Source organism: Plectropomus leopardus, chromosome 11 (assembly GCF_008729295.1).
Source record: "Plectropomus leopardus isolate mb chromosome 11, YSFRI_Pleo_2.0, whole genome shotgun sequence".
NCBI classification, from domain to species: Eukaryota; Metazoa; Chordata; class Actinopteri; order Perciformes; family Serranidae; genus Plectropomus; species Plectropomus leopardus.
In genome coordinates, this window is record NC_056473.1 from 6,330,046 (window position 1) to 6,356,268 (window position 26,223).

At 38.9% G+C, this 26,223-nt stretch overlaps 2 protein-coding genes across 5 annotated transcripts; both read left to right on the plus strand.

Annotated features, from left to right (window-relative positions):
- Positions 1-202: 202 nt before the first annotated feature.
- On the plus strand, positions 203-10,363 carry pgghg (protein-glucosylgalactosylhydroxylysine glucosidase). 2 transcript variants are annotated; one of them, XM_042496316.1, is made up of 14 exons: positions 203-439; positions 1,004-1,266; positions 1,348-1,558; positions 2,606-3,041; positions 3,135-3,254; positions 4,334-4,465; positions 4,542-4,653; positions 5,498-5,570; positions 5,650-5,786; positions 5,874-6,007; positions 7,595-7,690; positions 7,779-7,876; positions 7,958-8,166; positions 10,065-10,363. In XM_042496316.1, the coding sequence occupies exons 2-14, from the start codon at positions 1,023-1,025 to the stop codon at positions 10,139-10,141; spliced, it is 2,079 nt and encodes a 692-aa protein (XP_042352250.1). In that variant the 5' UTR covers positions 203-439; positions 1,004-1,022; the 3' UTR covers positions 10,142-10,363. The 2 variants fall into 2 exon arrangements, with proteins under 2 accessions (XP_042352250.1, XP_042352251.1); XM_042496317.1 differs by having other exon boundaries at positions 209-293.
- A 1,737-nt stretch (positions 10,364-12,100) lies between these two features.
- On the plus strand, positions 12,101-25,555 carry LOC121950218 (inner centromere protein). Of its 3 annotated transcripts, none has more exons than XM_042496145.1 (21): positions 12,101-12,133; positions 13,706-13,854; positions 14,008-14,118; positions 14,222-14,838; positions 14,954-14,996; positions 15,198-15,267; positions 15,380-15,470; positions 15,722-15,758; positions 16,806-16,893; positions 17,026-17,166; positions 18,295-18,312; positions 19,460-19,569; positions 19,660-19,780; positions 19,876-19,986; positions 20,931-21,097; positions 21,206-21,326; positions 22,392-22,490; positions 22,645-22,680; positions 23,884-23,946; positions 24,059-24,209; positions 24,563-25,555. In XM_042496145.1, exons 2-21 carry the CDS (start codon positions 13,715-13,717, stop codon positions 24,736-24,738), a joined length of 2,511 nt encoding a protein of 836 aa, XP_042352079.1. In that variant the 5' UTR covers positions 12,101-12,133; positions 13,706-13,714; the 3' UTR covers positions 24,739-25,555. The 3 variants fall into 3 exon arrangements, with proteins under 3 accessions (XP_042352079.1, XP_042352080.1, XP_042352081.1); XM_042496146.1 differs by having other exon boundaries at positions 22,395-22,490; XM_042496147.1 differs by lacking the exon at positions 18,295-18,312.
- Positions 25,556-26,223: the final 668 nt, after the last annotated feature.

Below are 26,223 nucleotides of genomic sequence, written 5' to 3' on the forward strand. Positions count from 1 at the left end.
GACATCATACAAAGTGTGATTAGTGCACCTGACATTCTGCAAACATGTAATGAGCATGTTTGATCTGTAGTGGTGTCCCTCTTATCTAAACGGTGTAAAGTGCACATGTACTCTGCTTTATCCTCCACAACAGATCCATGCCAAGTTTTCCAGCAACCCCAGAATCAAGTCCAGGTTTTCCTTGCAGCAGAAGGCTGAATGGCCTCCTCCTACAGTTGTAGCACTGGACACTACCAACTTGGATCCACTTTATCAACAAGTCTGGCGCTCTTTGACTCCAGTCGACATAAAATGTAAAAGGAAAAAACAACTCATGAGCTGTTTTTTGTAGGTTTACCGCACAGATCAAGTGGTTTGGGAACTTCTGGAGGTTTCATTTTCACGCTTCATCTCCAGGCGCTCCTCTTTGTTGCAGAAACAGATGCTTTTTCCTGTTCACGTGAGAGTGATTCATTCCCATTGTAGCAGCGTGTGTCTAAAGGAATCATGGTTGTTTATGCTTTAGACTTAAAAAAACTCCAGCTAACTTTCTGTGGCTAATCTCTGAGATTGTATGTTTTTATTTTTTGTATAGCCATTTCAAAGTAATTAATAATGTCAGAAATGTTTGATTGCCGAGAAATATGTGCCCATTTATGTTTTGCTGGGTGAGTGGCTTGTTTTTAAACTTTCTGTTCACCTTTGTGGTTGATGGATAGCATGTCTTGTGACACAAAAGTGCCAAAGTACACAATCTACAAATAGCCTTCACTGGCAGGAACTTGTAAAAAGTGTGTGTGTGTGTGTGTGTGTGTCTACAGTAAAAGTTTCCAGTAATGATCTAATGTCTCAAGCAACTTCAGATATTTTAGTTAGGTCCAGTAGTGCTGCGTAAATGCAGCACATTACAATTATAGTTTTGCTGATGGAGTAGATGGATACAAATAGAGAACTGATGTCAATATATATACTGAACCAAAAAATTATTGCATGACTTTTGTTTTTCACTCCCTTACCTTCACAGGTAATACAACCTCATCGCCATGTCCTGTGATGAAGACCCTTACATCTTCTCCACCGACACTCTACCTAGTGACCGCCGCTTCCTCCCTCCACTGGCCAATGGGCTGCTGGGATGGAGGGTGTACAACGGCGTCATGCACATGGGTGGTGTGTATAACGGGGAGGGTGGGCATTGTCACCGGGCTGATGTCCCCTGTCCCCATGCTGTGCAGCTTGAGACAGACGAAGTAGCCCAGCACACCTACGCCCTGGACACCCACACGGGTAGGGTCAGCATGGTTTGAGTGTCTGGTTGCAGGAAGCTGTGTTGTGATGAATTATTGCTGGTTTCATCTTCCCCTGCAGGCATTTTCACCCACACTCTGAGCTCAGCGAGTGTCACTGTGTCACAGTCTTTGTATTCACACCGACACTACCCCAACCTGATGGTGATGGAGGTCCTGCTGGTGCGTCAGGTGACCTCAGAGGAGCCAATCAATGTCCGGCTGGTCACTTCATACACACCTGAGAGCAAAGACATCGTTTTCGAGTCTGGTCCTGATTACAAAGGGGGCAGGTTAGGTTCACAACAACTTGCACATTCACATTTTTGACTAGATATTACAAGGGCATAGGTTTTATTTCAATATTGGGGGGACACAAATGAAATGGGGGTTCACAACCAAAATTTTTATGTAGGGGCCCATGTGGGTACTTGTAAATGAGCTGAAAAATGGGCCCTATATGGGATTGTCCGTGGCCACATGCCAATTGCCCACATGGGTGTGTTTACCCAAGTGGGCCAAAGATAATATGGCCACTTTTGGCCCATACCCACTTGGTGCCCAGGTAGTCCTGCATAACTCGTGGGGTTCACTTTCCATATGGGCAACTGGCATGGGGCCATTATGGAACCCGTGGACAACCTCATACAGGACCCATTTTCAGCTCATTAACTGTCCATGTGGGCCCCACATTCAAATGTTGACTGGATTTGGGGGTCCTGCACCAGAAATTTGTGAGCATCATTGAATCTTTGCCATTTTAGGGATTTTTTTATGTGCCAATTTTAGTATTTTCTGTATCAATTTATGCTGTAAATTTTGTCATAGTAAAGCTCTTCTGCCACTTTCATGTTTTTTTTTTTGTGGGGTGGGAGGCATAAATGCTAATATTCTTAAAGGGATATTCTAAAGTTTCCCCCAAAATGAAAATTCGGTCATTATCTGCTCACCCTAATAAAACCACAAAATGTCTCTATACTACTCATTAGAAGTATTCCAATTGTCCTGAAGCCCCAACATGCTAAGTTGTTTAGAAAAACATCACTGGTGACATGTTTTTAGCTTTGTTGTAGGCAGTAGCTTCTAGTGTGAAAGCCGCGTCCACGTATGCATACTCATGCAAGACCAACGACAGCTCATGGTATCTGCATGCCAACGCCTTTCCCCATGAAACTGGCAGTGTTTTGTGGACTATAAAACTTAACCCAGTCTCTCCATCAGTATGGGGCTGAATTGATATTGACTGAATTATGAAAGGAGATGTGTCCCTGCTGAAATGTAGACCTATGATATAGTGCAAGTATGATTTCTTACACAGTCTAGATCTCTTTCTTTCTCAGCCACATCCAAGGAAAGGTGACCACTGCTGAGTTCCCTGGAGGTTTCTGTCCCACAGTGCATCTCATCTGGATCCCCATTCCTTCCACTCTGACACTGCTTCCAGAGCAGAGCCAGGCTCGCTGGGGCTTTATCCTGGCTGTGGCCAACAGTTTAGAGACTGCTGAGGCCAGCTTCGATGAGGGTCTGAGTCTGATGGCGAGTGGTAACCTGCGTTTGTCTCACGAGAATGCCTGGAAAGAACTGTGGCTGCAGAGCAAGGTGGAGGTGGAGGGTTCGGAGAACGTTGGCAAGGTTCTGATTGGCTGCATGTTTTACCTCCTTAGTGCCTTCCCCTCCATACACGACACCTCCAGCTCTTTTGGTGGAGTCAGTCCAGGTGGGCTGTCTAACGGTGGGGATGGTCAAGACTACTGGGGCCACGTTTTCTGGGACCAGGTAAATAGTGTCAGTTGATGTCTTGCTGTGTTATTTACACGCTGTTTGTGTTGGTATGATGTATCTCATAATGATCCTACCTTCCTGTGACAGGACATTTGGATTTATCCTGGTATAGCCCTGTTCTATCCCAAGCTAGCCAAAGCTGTGCTGAAGTACAGGGTGGGGACTATAGATGGCGCAAAAGACAACGCCCAAAAGCAGGGCTTCAAGGTATGATCAGGGCTGTACCACGAAGCCAGTTCAGCATAACCAAGCTCTCCTTGACAAACCTTGCAGCCTCAGTCTGAAATAACAGGTACCAAGAAGGTGGTTATCACCTGTCTGTTCTCTTTCTGCTTCAGGCTCTGACTGTGTTCACAGAAAATGAGTTAAATGACACATTCAGCACGTCATTTGACACTTAAAAATGATTGATCGCGTGCAGTCTACAACCACCTTTGAAAAATATAAAGTACTCAGTAATGAGTCCTCAAAACCTGGAAATGACTTGGCATTTTAGGACCTCCAGGTTCCTCATCTCAAAGGGTTATTTGAATGGGGTTTTGGTTAGATCCTGCCTTAAATAAGGTCTTTGGTAAATACCTGCTCAACACCAGCTGAACCATGCTGAACAGGCCTGTAAAGCCTCATGGCTGTGGCGACTCGATCGTAGTGTAGTTCACTTTAGCCTAGCAATAGATTTTTACTTCTGGCGATTGTTTTTAGGCTTCAAAAATCCTTTAGTGGTGTACATTGGTGAAGATTATGTGCCTGAACAAAACTTGTAAGTATCATAAACATTTGTTTACCACAGAGCTTATTTTCTGCAATGATCCAAAATCCAATGGAAGAATCCCATAGGCTCAGTAACAAGGGAACCAGGATGATGCTAACTTTTGCAATGGCCTATAGAAAAACACCATTCCTGCAGTATATCCAGCTCTGAGCTGCCAAGTCATATGGATCTATGTCTATATATCTATATCTAACTTATTGCAATAAGTTTGTACTGCGTGTAATCAACTTCATATTTTCTATAGCCACAAATAGCTTTAGTTGTAGAATATCTGCAGGTTGTAGTTAACAAGAGCATTTATTTGATACTGATACCTTAACAGCATCAGTTTAATCTCTTTGAGACTGTGGTAACTGCGGTTGCTACTAGCAACTGAAACAGCAACAAAGAGTTGGATATATTTTAGGGTTAATGCTGTTTGACTTTGTGTCTGCTTTTTGTTCTATATACTTAAACAAAAAACATGATACTGAGTCCTCTGAAGAAAAGTTATCTTTATCTGTTATCTTCTCAGGGACTGAAGTTCCCATGGGAGAGTGCCGTGTCAGGGAGGGAGGTCTGTCCAGAGGACATTTACGGACAACAAGAGATTCACATAAATGGAGACGTCACCTTGGCCTTCCAACACTACCTCCACCTCACAGAGGTGCACTCTTTCATCCCCACTCATCCACACTGTGTCTCACCCTGTGTGACGATGTTAACTGAGCTCTTTGTTGCAGGATCTGTCCATGTTCACAGAGGGCAAGGGCCAGGAGGTGATATACGGTGTAGCTGATTACTGGGTCTCAAGAGCATCGTGGAACCCTGACGACCACAAGTATCATATCTTAGGTAACAATCGTTTTTTCATACAAGGATAATTCTGTAATAAAAGCCACAGTATCTCACCACAGAACTATTTCTGCAATGGAGTAAAACTTGGCTTTCCATCTTATTTAATGTGTTTTTTATTTAATACATTTTAATTTATATTTTTTAAATATTGCATGTCCTACCAGGTGCCATAAAATTATGATTTATGTGGCAGTGTGCCACCCTGTAACATTTCAGACATTTTTTTGAGTATTTTTGTAATTTAAAAGATATTAAATATGATGCTGTAAGTCAGTGTCAGCCAAAACAGTCCAGGATTAGCCATTATTATAACACACACGCAAAAGCACACACACGTGTTCATTTAAGATGGTCTGGCACTAGGGAACAGGCAACAAAAGAACGGGGAAAACATGGCAGAGAGGTTAGACAATCTTTTTTTAATGAATATCCACAGTTTACATTATTGTTCAATAAACTAATGACTGAACTGATAAATGGATTTGACCACCACAACAACAAACAAACAGACCATTTTACCTGAACATTTCCTCTGAGTGAAATAGGGATATTTGATGTGTTTGAAAGTCCAAAGTTTCTAAAATATTTTACTGAACAAATTATTTTCTTCTTAGAAATATAGCAGAAAACCATAATAAGCTGTAAAAGTAACACTGAAGGTCATCTGCAGAGTTTTAAGTGGTTTTCTTGATATTATCTTCCAAAAAGTGTCCCACATTACCTGACTTTACCCTACATTAAAACTCATTTTATTATATTTTAAATGTATATATTTATATATAAAAGCGTGAATACTTCTTATTAAAAATATTGACAAGCATTTCCCTTTTATGCCATTCAGGTGTCATGCCACCTGATGAGTTTTATTACAATGTCAACAACTCTGTGTACACAAACACAGTGGCCAAAATCAGGTACTTGTATTTTAATATTTCCCTCCAGTGCATATTAATTTATGGTTCCCAATAATACAGAAGGTTTCTCATTTGTCAGTCTCCAGTTCGCTGTAGAATTGGCTGACCTCCTTCAACATCCTGCACCAAAGGAATGGAAGGAAGTGGCTGAAAACCTCAAAATACCTTTTGACCAAGAGTCCCAATACCATCCAGAGTACGACGGCTACATCAAAGGTTCATTTTTGTCATTTTCTGACTCTGAGCTGCATAAGAAAGTTGTGTCTGTAACATATGCTAGACTGTCTTTTGGACCTCTCACAGGTCACCCAGTGAAGCAGGCGGACACAGTGATGCTGGGATATCCTCTTGGAATTGAAATGTCCACAGAGATCAGGAAAAATGACCTTGAAGCGTATGAGCCAGTAACAGACATTCATGGTCCGGCCATGACATGGGTAATACACAGCATGCTGTATTTGAACGTATTAGAGATTTATTGCTGAGAATACTTTTTACATACAAAGAAAACATTTTAATGATATATAGAATAAAACTTGTCGGCGGTGGAGGAAGTGTTTAGATCCTTCACAAAGTAAAAAATAGCAAAACACCGTGTAAAAAATACAATAGAAGTAAAATGTATTCTGAAACATAATTTTAAATATGTAGTTATGATAATTATAACTAGTTTTCCCCTAGACATTTTCCCCTAGCTTTACAAAATTGCCTTTAAAGTCGGGGTAAAGTGATGATTAAAATATGTTCTGAGTTTGTCACATCACAGAAAGAAATTCGGTCAGATAAACACCTGACCGAATTTGAATGACCAAAAAATTCGCCAAGTATGTAAAAGATGGTCTCAAAATCATGAAAAAATGCACAGTATTCTCTGACCTGAAATGTTGGGGGCGTGTCCGCTAGAGGAGCAGAGGCCACGCCCATTCTCTGGACTATGCTAATGATGCTTCTCCTTTTTATACTGCTACATTGTCAGGGGCGGGGTTATGCTGAGTATAGCTCCAGTGCATCATCGAGCTGTGGTTTTAGGCCCGTCCAAAAAATCTTAAAACAGGAAAATGGTGAAAAAACAGTGAACCGTCTAACTCCACAATTCAGCACTATATAGGGTTTTTGTAACATGTTTTCAACAATCATTTTTCAATATTTATAATGTATTTTGAAACAAATCTCTGAATTCAGTTTACCTGGACTTTAAAAAAAAAACAACAAAAAAGACAATGCCTCACTCACCATTAAACCTTGAGACTGGGTGCTGAATCCTCAAAGTGGATATCAATGCAGTAAAGATCAGGACAGCCCTCAGATTATAACATTTTCATTGCCAAAGGTCTGTTTCAGGCCAGATGACCTTCTTCAGCATGTAGATTTGGCAATTTTACAAAAGAAGCCCACATGTGGGGTTAATTATCAGTTAGCACATTAAAATATATACAGTGCAAGGCACAGAATCACAGTGATTACTCAATCCATATGTATTTAAATAATAAATAAATAAATAATAATAAAAAAAAGAATACCACTACTATTAGTACTACTAATAATAAAGAAATAAACAGTAATTATTATTATTATTATTGCGGCCCAAAACATCCGTGCAGCAATAAAACAATTCTTCAATTTTTTACCCCATGTTTTTGATAGAAATCAAAGATGTGATCACTTGTGAAAGGATTCTGAAAGCAGCACAACAAAAGTGATGTCACTCCAGGTTTCAAAGGGTTTAAGCTGGAGTAGCCAGGAATCTGGAGAGGCAAAAAACCCCAAAATGAATGAATATGAAAACACAGCTTCCTCCTGCCTCAAGCTTCTCCCAGCAGACAACTACAAGCATATTGCACACACTTCTTACTATAACCCGCTGTTTCCCATACACTGATTTATCTCATCTGATTTCATAGTACAGTTGCATCTCATGTGCTCAGCCCTCTTTGCCTCGCTCTCTTTCTGTCATTGTTGTTGCTGAAACTTCTTTGTGAATTAGTAGATGTTTGCACAAATGCTTTTATGCTTTCTGTTTCAAGGGGATGTTTGCAATCGGCTGGCTGGAGCTAGGGGAGGCTGACAGAGCTCAACTTTTACTGGAGAAGTGCTTCAAAAACATCCAGGGACCGTTCCAGGTGTTGTTGTGACTCACACAGCCACATGATGCTCATAAATGCCTCTTAACTTGATGTCCATTTAATGTGCGGTTACTTCTGCTTGCAGGTATGGAGTGAATCATCAGATGGCACCGGTGCAGTTAACTTTCTCACGGGGATGGGAGGATTCCTGCAAGCTGTGCTGTTTGGTTACACTGGCTTCAGGTCAGTTAACAATGAAAAACACCTCAGTATGTGCTCAGCGTGTAGGCAGTGATATAAAGGTGACACGCTGTGTTTTTATAGAGTTCAGAAGGAATGTCTGGCCTTTTCCCCAATTCTTCCCAATGACGTTTCGGAGCTCTGCGTCCGTGGCGTGAATTACCTGGGCTGTCAGATGGACTGGCTGCTGAGGAAAGATGAAGTTTGTGTCATACTGAGGGAACAGGAAAACAAATCCTGTGATCTGCAGGTTGTTCTGAAGGCATCTGGGACTAAAATCCCTCTCACACCAGGTAACACACAAGTGAAGGCATAAAGTGAATGGCAGCTAATTTATTTTTGATCTAGAACAAGGTTTATGCATGCTTGTGATTGTACAATCATATAAAAGAAGACACTTAACCTTCCAATCTACAAAAAAACAAATGGATATTTTAAATATGATACTAAATATAATATATTTCAAAAAAGTGTGTAAGATTCAGTGGGATTTAGAGGCATCTAACAGTAAAAATTACATATTAAAACCAGCTGAAACTTCTTCTGGACAGATTTCCTTCAATGTTCTGGAGGTTTTTATTGTGAGCAGAATTATCTGCAGAGGTCTCTTCCTCTCCAACACAAACAGACCAAGTGATTTAAACCAATAAAAACACTGAATAAAACAGTTTCACCTTAAAAATAATTGTTTATTCAATGCCTTTTGGCTTGTCAGAGAGGAGTAACTTTCCCAGCAACTGCAAATGTGTGCTTACCTTTTTATCCAGGAATTCAGGAAGTTTTTACGGGGAACAGAAATATCCACAGAGATCTCTCCCTCTTCAAAACAAATGGACCCAGTGATTTAAATCAAGAAAACATAGAATCAAGCAGTTTCACACTGAAAAAATATGTGCTTTTCCAACGCCATTCATTGCGGAGGGGCTGCTTACTATGGTGGCCAACGTGACAACACGAATGGCCCTATGTAGAGCCATTGTTTGGTTTGTCTGTTCTGGGCTACTATAGAAACATAGCGGTGCAACATGGTAGACTGTAGACAAGGAACCGCTTTCCGTGTAGATATAAATGGCTCATTGTAAGGTTATTAAAACACAACTATTCTAATTTTGAAGTGATTATTAAATTAAAATAAACATACCCATTAAATTTCCTGTATCTCTTTAAAAAAAATCACCCTAAATCAGTGGTTCCCAACTGGTCCAGTCACAGAGTCCAGATTTCTCTTTAGTCATTACTTCAAGGTCCACACATTAGATAGGCCTACATTACCACATACTGTATTCAGTTTTATTTTTCAAATTGTAAACAACATGTTGGCTTAGAACACATAGAAATAAAACATATTGCAAGAATAAACAGAAACTGCTCTTCAAAATAAAAGCTATGTGCCAGAAATTCACTGCACTTCAAAATAAAGTGTGATTCTTAAAGACATTAACAAGTCACTTGTGGTCCATTCAGAATGAACCCAAATCCCACTTTTGGACTGCAAACCACCAGTTAGGAAACACTGGCCTAAATCTTTCACACTGGACCTTGAAATATCGAATGATTTATAACTCCAGGAATGAAATCATAGGTCTTACTCAGGGAGAAAATAAAGGAAACCCCTCACACTCTATCCATTTAGTAAAAACAGTCTCTTCAGACACAAATATGGAAGAAGACGCACAGGCTTTTATGACAGTATTATCTGTTATCACAACATCCATAAACCTGAGAAAACTGGGGGCTCCAGGGGTCGTTAGTGACTTTGGAGTGATACTATTTGAAGAAGTGAATATTGGGAACTGTCGTGCAGCTGTTGCACACAGGAGGATATGAAGCTGCTGCTGGTTTACAAAACAAACTCATACCCAGAGGAATTCAGTTTCTCATTCATTTGATTAAAAGATGCCAAGACGCCATGAATAAATATGCTCTAGTGCAAACCACAACGTAATCCAAAATGGTACATGATATTTACATTGTGAAAACACTAAACACAAGCTGTTATCATATTGCTCTACAACGCTGTCCGAATTCATGTTCATATATTTTTCTGTGAATTATCACCAACTCTCGTCATTTTATTCATTAGATGTTATCCTTACTCTGCTCCTTTATTTCATATCTCACATTTCTCAAGAATAGCATGGCTGTAGTAGCAGCTTATTGTTAATTTACTTGCATACATATATATTTCCAGGGAATCCCGTCACCTTTCCACGAGAGCCGGGGTGTGTTTGTAAAGTGGCTTGGACGTCTTCCTGTTGGCCTCTCTGAAACAGCGACCGTGACCCTCCTAATCATTCCAGTTACCTACTGTTAAAGATATTTGGAACAACTTATTTTATATCAAAGCCACTGTTAAGCAATCGTGACAAAATGTACGATATCCCTATAGCATAAGCATTATAATATACCATTGTTACAAACCCATTACCCAGAATGTTGTATTGTAATTAAATGGAAATATATTCAAATAAAACTAACATTGTTTGCAAAGCTTAAGTTTCCCTTTTTGTTTTCCATCTCCTGTGGATTTGTTAGTAAAAAACCAATGGCAGTACAGTTTCAAAGTGTTCACCTTAGGGACTGTTCATTATTTATGAGAGGGGATGGGGGATGCAAAGAGGGGAAGGCATGTCAAATAGTTTAAGTACTGGGGAGAGAAATCGTCGTTGGATTCTCCAACTTCCAACAGTTCTTGTACACACTAGGAAGAACGCCTCCATCATAAAAAAGTAAGCTATAAATAGTGATATTTCATTATAATGCCTTTTTTCTGCATGTGTCATTTAAAATTATGCCAAAAGTAACCAGTTTTCACAAACGAAACAGCATGCAGGACAGGAGTGAAAAATATCTTTTTGAACTCCATCATTTCATCTTCAAGTTTGAACCCTTTTAAACCTGAGCAAATTGCTTGAATTTCTTTCAAAAGTAAGGCAACAAGCAGTGTATCAAGACATGGCCCCACAATTGCCAAGAAATTAGAACAGTTACCAGAGAATTATCAGAAAATAAGCACATAAATAAACACATTAGTAGAGGTTTTAAGAAACTTGCCTAAAAAAAAATTAAAAAAAGAATACGGAAACAAACAAGAAAATGTTAAGAAGAAAGTACTAAAAAATATGTACAAGTAAGTAATAAGTATTTTTTTGTAATTTTTGCTGGACATTTCTGGTCAAGTTGCTCTTTATTTTCCCCCTCATGTTTTCAAAAATAAATCACACTAATTTTCTCAGGTTTCAGAGGTTTAAATGCTTGTGAAAGGCATCTGAATGCAGCGCAGGGAAACAGATGTTCCAGCTTTCAAAGGGTTAACTTACAGCTTTCATGCATCAAAGGGTATATTTTAAAAGTCGAACAACTAAATTAAGGTAAAGGGAGCCACATACATTTCCCCTTGTCCCTCAGGGAAGCTCAAATAAATATTTGTAGCTTTGGGGAGGGTTAAAAAAGAAAAAAAAAGAAAACTAGGTTCAACCCCCCTCCTCTGTAAATAATGAGCAGTCCCTTAGCATGAACACCATAGCCTTTATCATGTGACCAAACCTCCTGTAGCTTTGTTTACTGGAGGGGGCAGCAACCGTCTGCAGGAGCGGATGTGACAAAGGACAAAAAACTGTCATCACATTTACTTTTTTACTTTTACAAAAGACGCGTGTGGCTCCAAAGTAGGCCACCCGTGGTTGTCTTTGAAGAATTTCTTAAAATCCCTTCATGTCTACCTGTTTTCAGGCATAATAATTAAAAGAACAGAAAATGAAAAACCACTGCGGTACATGTGTTTGAGTGAGCTCTGGGCGGGGCGGAGCAAGTCCTACCAAAACAACAATTGGTTGATTTAAACCCGAGCAGCGCTGTAACTCCGCCCCTAACTTCCGTTGGGTTTGCTCGATTTTTATTCACATGTCGACGGTTCCACGCCCCTTCCTATAGCTCGCTATTGTTCAGACAGACGGGATCCGCCCCTGCAGCAAATCTAAAGTACAAATCGAACAACCCACCGGAAACGTCACTGAGCTTCAGCTCGGGATTGGCTGGTAAAGTTTTGAACAAGTTAAACGGTTTCAGCGGGTCGGTGGGAGGATTGCAGTTACTGTCCGGGACTTTCAGGTTGTTGATGGTCCACACATGATCTGCAAAGCAAAGTGTGAATATTTTAGCACATTTATTTTCACATCAGCATGAGACTGAGTTAGCTTTTTTTTTTGATAACCTGAACACTGCGCATCGGATTTTTTTTCAGGGACTGGGATATCAAAGGTAACGCTTCTTATTTTGACGTCAAAGACAATGTTAGCCAGCTAGGCTAACATCGTAACATTAGCCTTTTAAAACGTTGGGAGCCGTTATTAAAAACATTTTTTCCAGCAACAAGTTAAAGTATCTCATCGTGTCTAACTGTAACTGTTACTGCTATTAAGCCAGCACTTTACATTATTTGGCTAACGTTAGTTTATGTAGCTTTTGAGTGTTTAATGTTAGCGAATGTTAAGCTAACTTGTGACTTTGGGAACGTTAGCTAATTCTGTTCACATCATAAAACGTCTTGCTGTATGTCAGGCTATTGTTAATTTGCCCTGTTACCATAAATAAGTTGGTGTTGTTGAAGACTACTAACGTCATGTTCTTGCCGAACCTATTGTTATTAACATCTATAGTTACTTAGAGCTCATCCCATCCGTCCGCGAAAATAGAAGACATTGCGCATGCACCGATTACATTTACGAAGACAAAATGGATCTGACATTGCAAGACTGAAAAACAAAACAAAACAGTCGAAGCTACGAATAAGTAGACTGATGCAACTGATATACTGAAATTACTTGTCAGTGTGGTGTTTATTACTGTGTTTGAGACTATGATAAACTTGCTAGTGCATTATCAAAAATATTTAACCCTGCACTGACTGTGACTTGAAAAGATTGTTTAGTGAGGTTGCTTGTTTGTGTGACTGATGCTAAAAGATGGTTCACCTTGTAACACTGTTAACCTTTCAAAGAGTCGTGTGAGTGTGTGTGTGTATGTGTGTGTTCATTTTCCTACAATTAATGAAGGTATTAGATTCAAATGTATACATTGCAGCAAAAATGTAGGATCAAATTTTCATGTCACCACAAAGCACCTTAAAAAAAAAACAAGTAGTGGTTTTTTAAGGTCATTTTAGATCTTTAAATGTTAAGCTCTCTACTTCTGATTGCAACTGTTTTTACGAATTGTTTGTATTCCTTTTTATTATCATTTATTTATATACTTATTATTTTTTGTTATTCTTGCATTTCAATATTTTCATTTGCTCGACATTGTAAATGAGGGCTCACCCTCAATGATTTTTCAGTCTAAATAAATGAATGATCTATGTCATGTATAACACCAATAGAAAACCTTTGGTTTAAATGTCAATTAAAAAACATGGAACGCTTCACCATTGAAGATGACATGTTTTCTGTCAATAATAGCTGCAGTACTTGTTCCTTACCTTTCATTTTATTCACATGGTGTGGCTGACACATATACTATGGTGAGTTATGACCTAGTTCCTCTCCCTCAGGGAAAAGAGGTTATAGTCTTAATATTGCATCAGTTATTGATGCATTACAGAATGTAAAAAACTTTGGCTGGCTGAATATTTCCAGGTTACATTGTGGTGGTTTATTGAAAGCTGGTTTAAGTCGTCATGCTAGAGGGAAAATAATGACTCAAATATACACACAAAAATATAAATAACCAGTCTGGTTATGACCTTTATGGTGATGCTTGAATTAATCAGTCTTTACTTGCCATCTCAAGTCTGTTCCACCTTGTCCTGTTTTAATGGTGCAATCTTTCCCTCAGGCCGTCAACATGAACTCCGTACTATCATCAGTACGATCCCTCATGCAAATGTTTGATGGCAAAGAACAAGAATTCACGAGTGACATTGATAATGTCCACATGGTTTGGCTTGAGGAAATCCAACAAGAGGCCAACCGCATGTTCTCAAGGTAGGTTTGCAGTATTTTCATTCAAAACAAAACACTGAACAAATTTTAGGTCTGTTGTTTTAATTTGCAAGTTTCCACCCTCAGGAATCAGTTCTTCTCTAGAGCTGTCTTGAAAGTTTTTCAAGTGAAGCTGTTTTTATTTTTTTATTTTAGGGATTTCAATGCTGAACCAGAATTGATGCCAAAAACCCCATCACAGAAAAAGAACAGTCGCAGGAAGCGTGTATCCGTGGGGCATCAGGAAGAAAATCAGGCCAGACGAAGGTTTGTTGCTTTCCTTATTGTTTTAGTGAAGGCAAAAGTTTCACGTTTTAAATGTAATTTACACGTGTTCTCCCTCTGTAACTCATTTTCATTTCCTGTCCAGATTTTCCAAGGGAAGGCGCAGCAACCTTCGTGGCTCCTCTGTCAAATCACTGAACTTCATTGCTGAAGAAGGATCCATTCCTGAAGCTTCCTCCTCTGACACCAACACCACTACACAGCCTAAACGCACCACCCGCAAAAACAAACAAACAAAGCCTGAGGTGGCAGAGGAAGTGAGCCAGTCACATGGCAGCTGTAAAACTGAGGAGGTGCAGAACAAGAAGCCGGAGCTGGCAGAGGACGAGGAGATGGACCAAAGTAACAAGGTAGACAGTGGAGAAGACAAGCCGGACCCCAAATGTAGCACCGCCCAGTCTCCACCTGAGATACCTGCACCTGAGGTTGTTGTCAGCATCTCTTCGTCAGACCGCTTGTCTGCTGAGTTGGCGAAACAGCCGCAGCCGTCTCCTGGCCGTACAGCTGCAAAGATTGCCATAGCTGGCACAGCTCGAAGCTCGCGGCGGAGCTCCGTACGGTGCTCCCTCAAGCTGCGTCACTCGCTGGCCGGTCTGCGGCACAGTATGACGCAGGAGTCTGTTCGCCGTGCCTCACGCCGTTCCATGCTTAAGAGGAAGGCAGCTCGCACAGGCACCTCCACATGTAGCAGCAACACAGAGGGTAAGAAATGACAGATATTTGATTGATAATTACATGAAAATGCAAAACATTAGCATTTCTTCCATACTTTGTTGTTAATATGTACGTTATAATTGGCTATTTTTTGTGATTGTAGAGGATTCTTGCGTGGACTCTGCAGAGGAAGAGGACAGAGAGCCGTGAGTAGCATTTTCTTTGCAGTGGTGATTATATCAATGTTTTATTGGAACAAAAAAAAAATCAGGTATCTGAAAAAAGAATGTAAACTATTTATAACAGTAACTGGTAAATTGCTCTTACTCACATGGGACTAGACATGAATTAAATGTTGATATGTTTTGAAGTTTTTCTTACCCATGTCAATTTCTTCACTGCTGCAGCATGTCAGAAGCTGTAAGTGGAGACTCAGAGGAGAGTGCTGCAGCTGAAGAGGGGAAGGAAACTCCAGAGGTATGAAAAAGTGTCTTTGCCTGTTTAAAGTGTCAAACTGAAACTGAATTTATCCATTTATTATTGATCACTGATGTTTTTGCTTTACATTATTTGTATTGAACAAATGTAGATCCAGATTAACCAGAGCGTACACCAGTCTGTTGGACGCATCACTCGATCGGTGGCTGCAAACTCTGTGAATACTCCTAACAAAAAAACTGGTATGAGAACAATTTGTTCTTGATTAATTAGATTTTTGTTGATTGTTCTGGATATATAATATAATATAATATATATATATATATATCATATTATATTATATAATATAATATTATATATTATATTATATATATATATAATATTATATTATATTATATATATATATTATATTATATTATTTATATATAATATATATAATATAATATAATGTAATATAATATTTGTATTTGCTAAACGCATGTTTGTGTTACAGTCGCTGAGAAGCAACAGTCATCCCAGTCAGGGCGCAGGTGAGTGCTGTGTGTGTGTGACTGTGTATGCAGTGGCATTAAAGGAGCTCCATAAAACATTCAGATCATTAATACAGCAGCAGTTTGCTCTGTGGAGCAATGGTGTCCTGAGCAAAGAATGAAGTTGTGCTCTGCGTTTATACAGCAGTGACAGCTGATAACACTGTCCAGACCTAAGGTGGCAGAATGGTGGTGTTGCGCAAGTTAAAAGGCAGAGACACACCAAACTGTCATCGGAGAATCAGCAGCGGCGAAAGCCTCTGTTGCGTCGCCTCACGTCGCCATATTTTGGCCAAAAAGTTTCATATGAACACACCAATGCGATGGCCAGCCAGCATGTATGTTGCATACCCCTCCATACCAGCATACAGTTGTCTGTATTCATCATTAAAAAAGGGAAACCAAAAGATCATCTTGGTGCTAGTTAGCCAGGTAACACATTAAAATCACAATCTTAGTATTGAAAGAACAAATAATATTCACCGTGCAGCAGTGAATAATGACGCAAACCATCGACAAACATTTCTGCCAAAGAGCTCAATAACTGAATAAAAACAATCTAACTCATGTAACAAGTTTTTTCGACCCCACTCCCCCTGGACATAAGCCATTTGTTTACATCCCTCACCTCCGTTTCTCTTCTCTTGCACTGAGCGAAACTGCCAATAAGAGTTCATCCACTGAAGGACTCTGCCGCTGCCTTCAACATGCTGAATTAGCAGGAAGAAAGCCGACTAGCATCACTAAGGGCAGAAGATGTGAGACACACTGCAGCAACAGGGGGTCACTGGCTGTCAGCTTTGTGTGTCAAGCCCTTAATGCTCACCCTCTGGTCCCCCTACCTCTTAGCACTGTCAGCACTGTTCCCTCTGTTAGCACCGTTAGCAGCTAGCTGCTGGCTTAGTCATATCCATTTTGAGAATTGTGTGGATTCATCTCAGGCCCCGAGTCTTATGTTGCATGGGGCTTCTTTAAAGTATGCATCAACATACAACAAGTGTTAAATTTTGTGTTGTGTCTTTAAAAAACATTTTTCTCTGTCTCCAGATCACGCCAGAGTACCAAACGCAAAGCACCAGATACTGTAGAAGAAAGTCCCACAAAGAGGCACTCTCCTCCCAAGAAAAGCCAAAGTGTAAGATGAATCGAAATCTTGCTGAATGTTAAGGATGAAAAAATAAAAATTTAGGGATAGATGTACAAAATGATGAGTGGATAAAATAGTAATTTTATGGCAACTTCTCCTCTTTTGTTATAAAATACACAGGCAGTGAGACCCAACATGAGATCTTTCCTCCACACTGTACAGAGGAATCAGATGCTAATGATGACGCCAAATTCCCTTGGACGGACTGCTGTTATCAAGTCCTTTATCAAACACACCACTCCTCTGAAGACTGATCCAAAGGTAAGCTAAAACTCTAAACACAGCAACAACATTGTCATGCAGTAGCATGTCTTCACTGTGGAGCCCAACTGCAATACTAGCAGGCTGAAGTAGACATAAAAGTGACGAAAGTTCAGTGAAGAAAAGACCAGATTTTGATTGATACCAATACATTTAATTGATAAATTGGGATTTTTGAGTTGGGGCTGCTCAAGATACTTATGTATAGTCAATGTTTACATACAGTAGCGACTGTATTACATAAAGTAGACAGGGCCCACACCTAAGGGGGTTGATATCAAAATGTATTTTAGCCACTTTAAAAAGGCCTACCTAAAAAAATAAAAATTCAGTGTAAGTAGATACTTTATTTAGAGTATTTTTACTGCTTTAGCTTGCCATTACACAGTCTTTTTCCTTTTATTTGTAATTCTGTTTTAATTGGTTTATATGAACATAGAAAAATCAAAACACACAACCAAATGAACATGAAGACCTTTCAATCATGTCAAAAGGGGAAAATAAGTAAATAAATAAGTCGATTAATTAATAAAGAAATGAAATAAAAAATAAAATAGAATGAACAAATAAAAAGATGGGGGGGAAAGAAAAAGACGGGACAGTAATCAAAGGAATAAAAACAGTACACAGCCTTTTTCTTTGGCACCACATTTCTCATCTGCCGCCAGTCAGCTGTTTGGGTCAGAAAGTGCTGCTAACGGCTCTTAATGTGAGCTGACTAAAGCGTAACTTATGGTTACACTCGATACAGCGTCAAAAATCTTGAACTATCACTTTAAAATGTATCTGGATGTGTCTCGATACCAATCCAGACATCTTAACATCGAAACCTGCTGACTAAACTGGTGATATTGTAGTTAGTTGGGAATAAATTCAAATGTATCAGCATAACTCTTTATGGAAACTAAATTATGATTCCTTGAACCTGAATAGATGGAATATCTTAGAACATGTAAGACCTTGCAACAGCACAAATAAACAGAGAAAAAATGTTGCAAATTGAATTGAGATTGTGATATTAAAAATAAGTGCACATTCTTGAATTTGAAAATATCGTGGCTCACATCTTTGTCAAGCTATTAAATTACATGGTCCTCTTATTTGGATATTTTTTTCTCCCCTCCCCAGTTGGGCGATGGTATAGTGGTAAGTATAATGTGGGAGCGCTGTATGTTGTTTGTGGGCATTTTATGGTGTCTTAACACCCCACTGTGCATCTTGACTGAATGTCTCTTCTTTTACCACATACCTTAAATAAGCCCTTTTAACACTTTGATAGCTGATGGTGTCTCTGATCTCACGGGTCACTCATGCTCATACTTCGCAATCTTTTAGTCTAACAATCCTTCAAACCCTCTAAAACGGCTTTGGTAACCTCACTGTTTATAGATTTTGAAGCATAATTCACCAGAAGTAGAAATTGAAGTAAAAGTCCATCTCAACCAGAAGCCATGTCACTATCTGACTGTGTGTCAGTGGAATAATGGAGAGGATGAGGAGATCACACTGATCGGAATCAAAGTAGGAATGTACGATAATATCTGCACCTCATCGGTATCAGCAGATATTGGCTTTAAAATGAAATTTCGGAATCGGCCAGCATGCTGATCTTTGCCGATTTCACAAACCGTTATTTTTATTTTTTTAATTAACAAAATGAACATGTACAAAACATCAACTTTATTTTGCATTATGAATATTAAATACACTGACAGCATTGTATTTTATGTCTCCATCTGCTGGTGGACCATCACATATATATATCATATATATGTGTGTGTGTGTATATGTATAGGTATCAGTCATTGGCCAAATTAGTCATTATATATTTGTATAGCGGATATCAGCAAAAAATCCAATATTGTGCATCCCTAAATTAAAATCTCATTAAAATCTCCTTTTTGGCGTCTGGGTTGATTTTTGCAATTAATTTCCTCTTTTAATCAGATGGCATGAGCTACACTTGTTGGTGAACATTTGTAATGTGCAGGTCAACTGTTTCTGTACTTCGTGTCTGTTGTCAGGTAAACTGTTGTTGCATTAGATACCACAGAGATGACATAATGAAGTTGGGTGACACAGCTTGTTTAGAGAGACACAAGATCTATAACTCTTTAAGACCATTAAAAACACAAAGTCTGTCAGGGTGGATCTTTGCTTCATCCATCAACTTCACTGTTTCCACATGAATGAACTCCACCTGTGTGTTTGATTTTTTTTTTTACATTTGCCAATTACAGTATGTTAGAATTGGCTGATTTCTGATAACAAAACCTTGTTTTCTCTTTTTCAGACAAAAGAGCGTCACAAACTGGAGGCGCTTAAGAAGAAGCAGGAACAAGAGGAGGAGAGAATGAAGAAAATGGAGGAGGAGAAGAAAAGGAAACAGGACGAACTTAAACGGTTAATACTCAGCCCCTTTACTCTGGTGGGACAATTTTGTTATTTGCTCTTCCTTGTTTTAAAAAAAAAAACTTATTTTTTTTCTTCTAGGAAGAGGGATGAGAGGTTGAGACGGGTGTTTGAGGCCAAAGTTAAAGAGGAGCAGAGGGAGGAAGAAAAGAAAAAGAAGATTGAGCAAAAAATGGCTCAGATTGACGAGAAAAATGACAAGGTACGCACAAATTTGGGAACTCTGAATCACGTTGTTCACCCAGAAACAGACTGAACATATTTGTTTAATCTTTGGGATTGTGTCTCTTCATGCAGCGTCTGGCAGAGGAGAAGGCCAAGAAGAAGGTGGCCCTCAAACGTCAAGAGGAGCTGGAGCTGAAGAAGAAGCTGGAAGAAGAGGTTAAAAGGAAGAAGATTCAGCAAGCAGTGAGATGTTCTTTCATTTGTTTGTTTCTGAAGCTGTGCTTATTTTGGCACTGCGGATCAATTTTGTCACTGCAATGAATTGTTCTGCTGATTACAAACTGCATGTAGTGTGGAGCAAAATGCCAACACTAAAGCCCGGCATACACTTGGATTTTGGGTTGATTCAGACGAAAGATGAACATCGTGAAAGAAACATGGTGATATCGTTGGCCGGGCTGTGGTGAGAGGATGGCCGTTGTCACGGTCTTGCAGTCAAAGACAGCCTGGGATAAAATTCTGACAATGTCAGAAATTTGAGATGACCATCTCACTGTGTGACTGCTGTTACGACCTGCGCCTACTAACCAACCGATAGAAATACAGCATGAAATGATGCACTGATCAGTGCTACACTGCTAAATGCCAGTAGATGCTAATACTTTGAGCTGTCGGTGCAAAATTAGCACGCCAAGTTGGCCTCTTTTTTCCCGGACACGACTGTGTCCACGTTCTTGTCCTCCTCCTCCTCTTCTTCTTCAGACTTATTTCCACACACATAAATGCCACTAGAGTGAGGGCTTGATTTGTGTTTGTTTTCATTTTTCTGTTACAACTACAGTGGCATAGATGGATGACGCATGCTGATTACATTTGTTTTTGCATATTGACATCAATGGATGGACTTTGTAGTCTGCAATTCAGTTGGTGTTGTCATTGTACAGTCTGCATACATTAATTTTGATGTCTCAGTCTGTTGGAGGCTTAACTAGCCAAACCATATATCCTCAAAAATATAATTACTTTTTTTTTTTTTAGGGTTTTCCTCTGTTCAATCCAAAAAAACAAATTTCTCATCTCTTGTCATGTAGCAGGACGGTTTTTCTTTCAGTAATTACATTTTCGTAACCATTAGATGTTGCTGTCAGACTTGCCTTAAGTTGTGTGTGTTTATTTTAAAACTCAAGGAGGAAGAAAAACGGCAGCAGGAGTTACTGGCCAAGAAGAAGGCCGAGGAGGAGGAACAGCGAGCTCGTAAGCTGGCTGAAGCTCGCCGAGCACTGGAGCTGAAGAGAGAGCAGGAGCGTGAGAGGGAGCGAGAGCTGGAGAGAGAACGACTAGCTGCTGCTGAAAGGTTTTCTGTCGCCTTTAATACTCCTAACAACACTTGATACAGGTGCATTAAACTGAAAAGTTGCACTGTTGAAAATGGTAAGAAAAAGTTGGGTTTTTTTTTTTTCAGAGAACGAGTAGAAAAAGAAAAAGCTCTCGCTCTGCAAAGAGAGCTGGAGAGAGCAGCGATAGAGAAAGAGAGGAGAGAACTGGAGGAGAAGAGAAGGCTGCTTGAGGAAAAAAGAAAACTGGTAAGAAATGGAAATTTTAAAAAAGTTATTATTTGACACGTGTCTTAGCAGGGATTGTTTTAGCAGTCCACACCAGACAAAAAACAAGTTTAAACACTGGCTGGTTTCAACATTAACACTATGTAGTATTCACACATCAGGAAAGCAGTCACTTAAATCAATAACATTGTTGGCAGGTACCAACAGAAGAAAGCATGGCATTTATTTAAAGGGATACCTTACCCTAAATGAATTTGACTTTGATTAAACATGCACATTCTACCTCTCCACTTTACATATGAATGTTTAGTAAATGTATTCCTAGCAAACAAATTCATGAAACATTTTGACTCCAGTGAGCTGTTTGATTAGACTCATCTTTTACTGTCGGCCAGAAGGCAACGAGAGTAATACAAGGTAGATGGAGTTGGGGCGGAAGTTTTAAAAAGCACAAAAGTGTCAAATTAATCTATAATCTATAGAAGAGGCATTGGGAATGCTGAAATTGAAATTGAAATTGCAAATTGCATGTCTTATATGCTGTGGGCAGTAATGTTTTCAATCATTTTTATATCTGATTATGGGTTTGGGTGATGTTAAACACTTAAAACCTAAAAGTGGGCTTGTGTGAGCAGGAGGCTGTTGAGTCCTTTTTTTGTGGAGTTTGAGTCAACAGCCATCACTGTCACTCATGCTGGTACAAAAGACAGGAAACACAATGACACATAAATGGGCAAAAAACTAAAAATCTTCATTTAACATGAAAAATTTGCAACAATAAATCACATTAAACTAGTTAATCTTATTATGGTATGTCAAAGGTCTTCAAAACATAATCTTGTGAATCCTGCAGAGACCCTGTTTATGACCACAAGTTTTTGTTGAGTATGTAAGTTTCGGGAAATTAATTTCTTGTTAAGTCAATTTCACGAGGATTTCCACTGTTTTATCATGTCCATATTCACCTCCATGAAACAGCTCTTTGTATGAATAGTCCCCTGATATTTTAAGGTTATTTCTATACCCAGGGTTTGTTATTTTGGCTGCTCAGCTGTCTGGTTGCTCATGTGATTTTTCTTCCACCAGCAGGAGCAGCAGAGATTAGCCGCAGAGGAGAAAGCTGCTAAAGAGAGAGTAGCTGCTGCTGCTGCTGCCGCTGCTGCTAAAAAGGCTGCTGAAGCAAAGGTAAACCAGCAGGGGGGGGGGTTACGCTTAAGTTTAGGTACACATGCACACTAGAACAGAAGCAAAAGTTTGATGTTAATGCTCACATCGATTATATCTCTAGTTTGTATTTTGGAGCTTGATGTACTCTTTTGTTTTCTCCCCTGTAATAAAGGCTGCTGCTTGTCTGAATGTGACTGTGGACATAGAGGTAAGAATCTAAACATAGCTGCTCTGAAAATCACTTTTTACTTTCTGTAAATTATTCATCGGAGGAACGTGTTGACATTTTGGAATTAAATCTTATAAATGTTCCCCATCTGTGCTTGTAAGGCAGGTAATGGGTTAGAGTTTGGTTTGTAGAGATTGAATCGGGCAATGTCTGTGTTATTCAGTAACCGTCTTAATGCACATGAATCATTTACCTGGATGTTTAAAGCTCTCTGTGTGGGTTTTTGTCTCCTCTGGTTTTTCTCCACTGATGTTGCCGTTAAGTTATTTTTAAATAAGAGCCGTCAGCGTTAACACGTTTATCATGGTGCGCTTAAGGTCTGTATAAAAAAAACTAATTAACTAATTAAAAAAAACTTTTTTTTTATCGCGTTATTCACCTGCCGACACTCCTGATTTTAAGAGTCTATACCAGGCTGAGATTTAAAGCAAGGTATCATCAGCTACTAGGAGACCTAATGAATCCAGTGGTACCAGTTATGTCATGTTAGCTTCTCAGGAAGGGGCTATATAATGCTATAATATAATACTATAATATATAATATAATGGAAAAAGCGCCATTGCATGGCCATTTTACAGGGGTACCGTGACCTCTGACCTCAAGATATCCATGATACCCATGAATCTCCCCTTTACAGAGATCCCCACTTTATGTTAGTCCTATGCAGTTTTTTAACTGTCATTTGATTCCTTATCAAGACAATCTGGTAAAAATTGCTTTACCTTGTCAATATGGACTTCATAACTGTTTTAATGCAAAATACAATAAGTCACGTTTGTTTTTTGTTTTTTATAAATGTACTGTTTGACATCCCTACTTTACATTCAGTGTTACACACTAAAATGCATTGTGTACATCTTTGAAGTCTGACAAATATGAAGAGTGGACTTTTTCCACATAAAACATTTGCAAAGCTGATTGCTTAAAAAACAATTTAAAGTATTAAAGAATTTCACACGCTTGCAGTCGTGTGTCCCGTCTTTGTTGGCACGTGGCTTCATATCCCAGTGTGTTACCGCACCCTGTTGATTAGTGAATTAGCGTGACTGAAGTGCACACATGCATCTGCGTTCTTGTGCACATGATAAACAAAGCTCGTAGAAACAGAGCTCCATCGTGCTACTAGAGGTCTAAAACTCCACAGAAGACACATTTACCACTTTTCTTCTTGATCTTTGCAGCGCTCTGTAATGAGCACACCTGTAGGAAAAGGTGCTGGCCTCAATGTGACCGTGGATGTCGAGGTAAATTTAAGTTCCTTTTCTTGTTTTATGCACACATATTGAGTCATATTTTATTTTAAAACAGAAATTGTCAGGAGTGCGTAGCCTCATAATGTTTTGTCTTCCTCTGCAGCAATCACCACAGTCATACTCCATCACTCCAAAGGGCGGCAACAAACCTATTATGTCCAAAAGCGCGGAAGACTATGGTATGGACCAAAACAGTGATGACTCTACTGATGACGAGTCTGCCCCAAGGAAACCTATTCCATCCTGGGCAGAAGGTAGGCCTGATTTAGTTTATCTGTCATTTTTAATGATGGTGTTCAGTTGTTTCAGTATACCTGAACAGCTATAGTGTTGTTCATACTAAATCTAATATACAGGGTTAAAACTGACTATTTGCAACTTGTTAGCTAATCACAGCTAAGCGAGTCTGGACTGATACAGGAGCAAAACAGAATGTTGATCTTAGATGGTCAGGGTGGTCTCACCAGGCTTAATGAGTCTTACATAACTGGTAGCTTGTTAGAGAGCCTGTTTGTGGTTTTCCCAGCATCACAATGCTGATTTCACTCTGAATGTTGTATGGTCTTAAATGAACACATTGTATTGAAATGTTCCCCTCCCCTCCCAGGTCACAATCTGCAGCAGATAATAATGAAGCAGTACTTCAACCCTCCTGATTTAGACTCTTTCTTCGGAACAATCGAGCCACCAAAACTGGAAAACATCTTTTACAAGAGCAAGCCGCGCTACTTCAAACGCACCAGCTCAGCTGTATGGCACTCTCCTCCAATTGGAAACAAGTAAAGTCTGTACACTCATACAGATACACATTGCTGTTTAAAGTTTAATCTTTATTTTAAAGTGTTTCCAATAAAGTACATGTTTTTTTTTCTGGATATTTTTATGTGTTAAAGGGTTTTTAGTCGTCAGCGTTTTAGGAATATTCTTGTTAGTATGTGAAATATCCTGGTGATACATAAGTGAAATTGATGCTTCACGCTTGGACTTGAAAACGGGTGTGTATTATAACCCAGTGGGATGTTAGAGAGTTTTTACAAATAAGTAAAAACTTTCATTTGTATTATGTGTGTACCAACTGTAAATTATAGTAGAATTCTTACGTTTTTCATGAATATATTCAGGTGCATTAAAATGGCTGGAAAAAAAACCCTGTGTAGGTTTCAGATTTTGATTAGATTTGATGATATGTAATGCCGTAGTAAAAATAAATACGTATGCAGGCTAGAATTTCTTTGGATTTAAAGGCCCTGTGCACTTAAAGTTTTCAGTTATTTTAGCTGATAGGACCTTTGCTCAGGTCACTGGACCCCATATACTAACAATACTGACAATAGTGTAATTTGCCCCATCAGAATTGTGATTCTTTACAGTTGCTCCAGTGTAAAGCAGAGAGAATTATAAGAAAGTGAAGATAACAGTATGAAAATAAGAAGTATGTAAATATAAAGTACAGCAGATTAAATAAAAATGTGTACTATGCCACAATGTTCCACACTAGTATGTATTAGGAATATAAATATGTATAATGTGCTATTGGCTTTAGTGTATAGATACACAGCAATATCAATGCAATATATACAATTGAAATAAAAATAAGAAATATATACAGTATATGCACATCAAATTATTGCAAGCATTTTCACTTGCTTAACCCTTTAACACCGGGATCGACATCCATTTTCTGTCGCTGCGTTCATATGCCTGTCAATTCCAGCCCTAAACCTTGGAAACCTGAGAAAATTGGTTGACAACAAATATCCTAAGAAATTACCTGACAATTAGCTGGGAGTAGTTATCAGATAGTATAAAAAACAAAGAAAAAATTGTGAAAAATGTCCAGAAAACTACATATAGTTCTATTAATGTTTTTTGTTTTTGTTTTTTTTTATACTTTTTTACTTTTTTGTGCTTATTTAAAGGTAGTTTACTTATAATATTTATTATATTATATTATAATATTTTACTAAATTCTTGCTCAATTTCGGTCCATTTCCTGTTATGTTGCTTGTTGTTTGCTTCTTTTAGTGTTTTTGACAGAAATCAAGCCAACATACTAGGGTTTGAACAGTGAAGCTGTATAAACAAAGTAATATACCATACCACTGGTATTTGGTATTTCGTGGAAAACCATTAATTGTTCATTTACCAGCACAACATGGATGTGAAGTCTCTAAAAAATGGTGGTTTGACCATTAAAAATCCATAACGACCTTGAGGTAAGATTATTTTGCAAACTATTTCTCAACTTTTATGAATTTCGTAAAATTT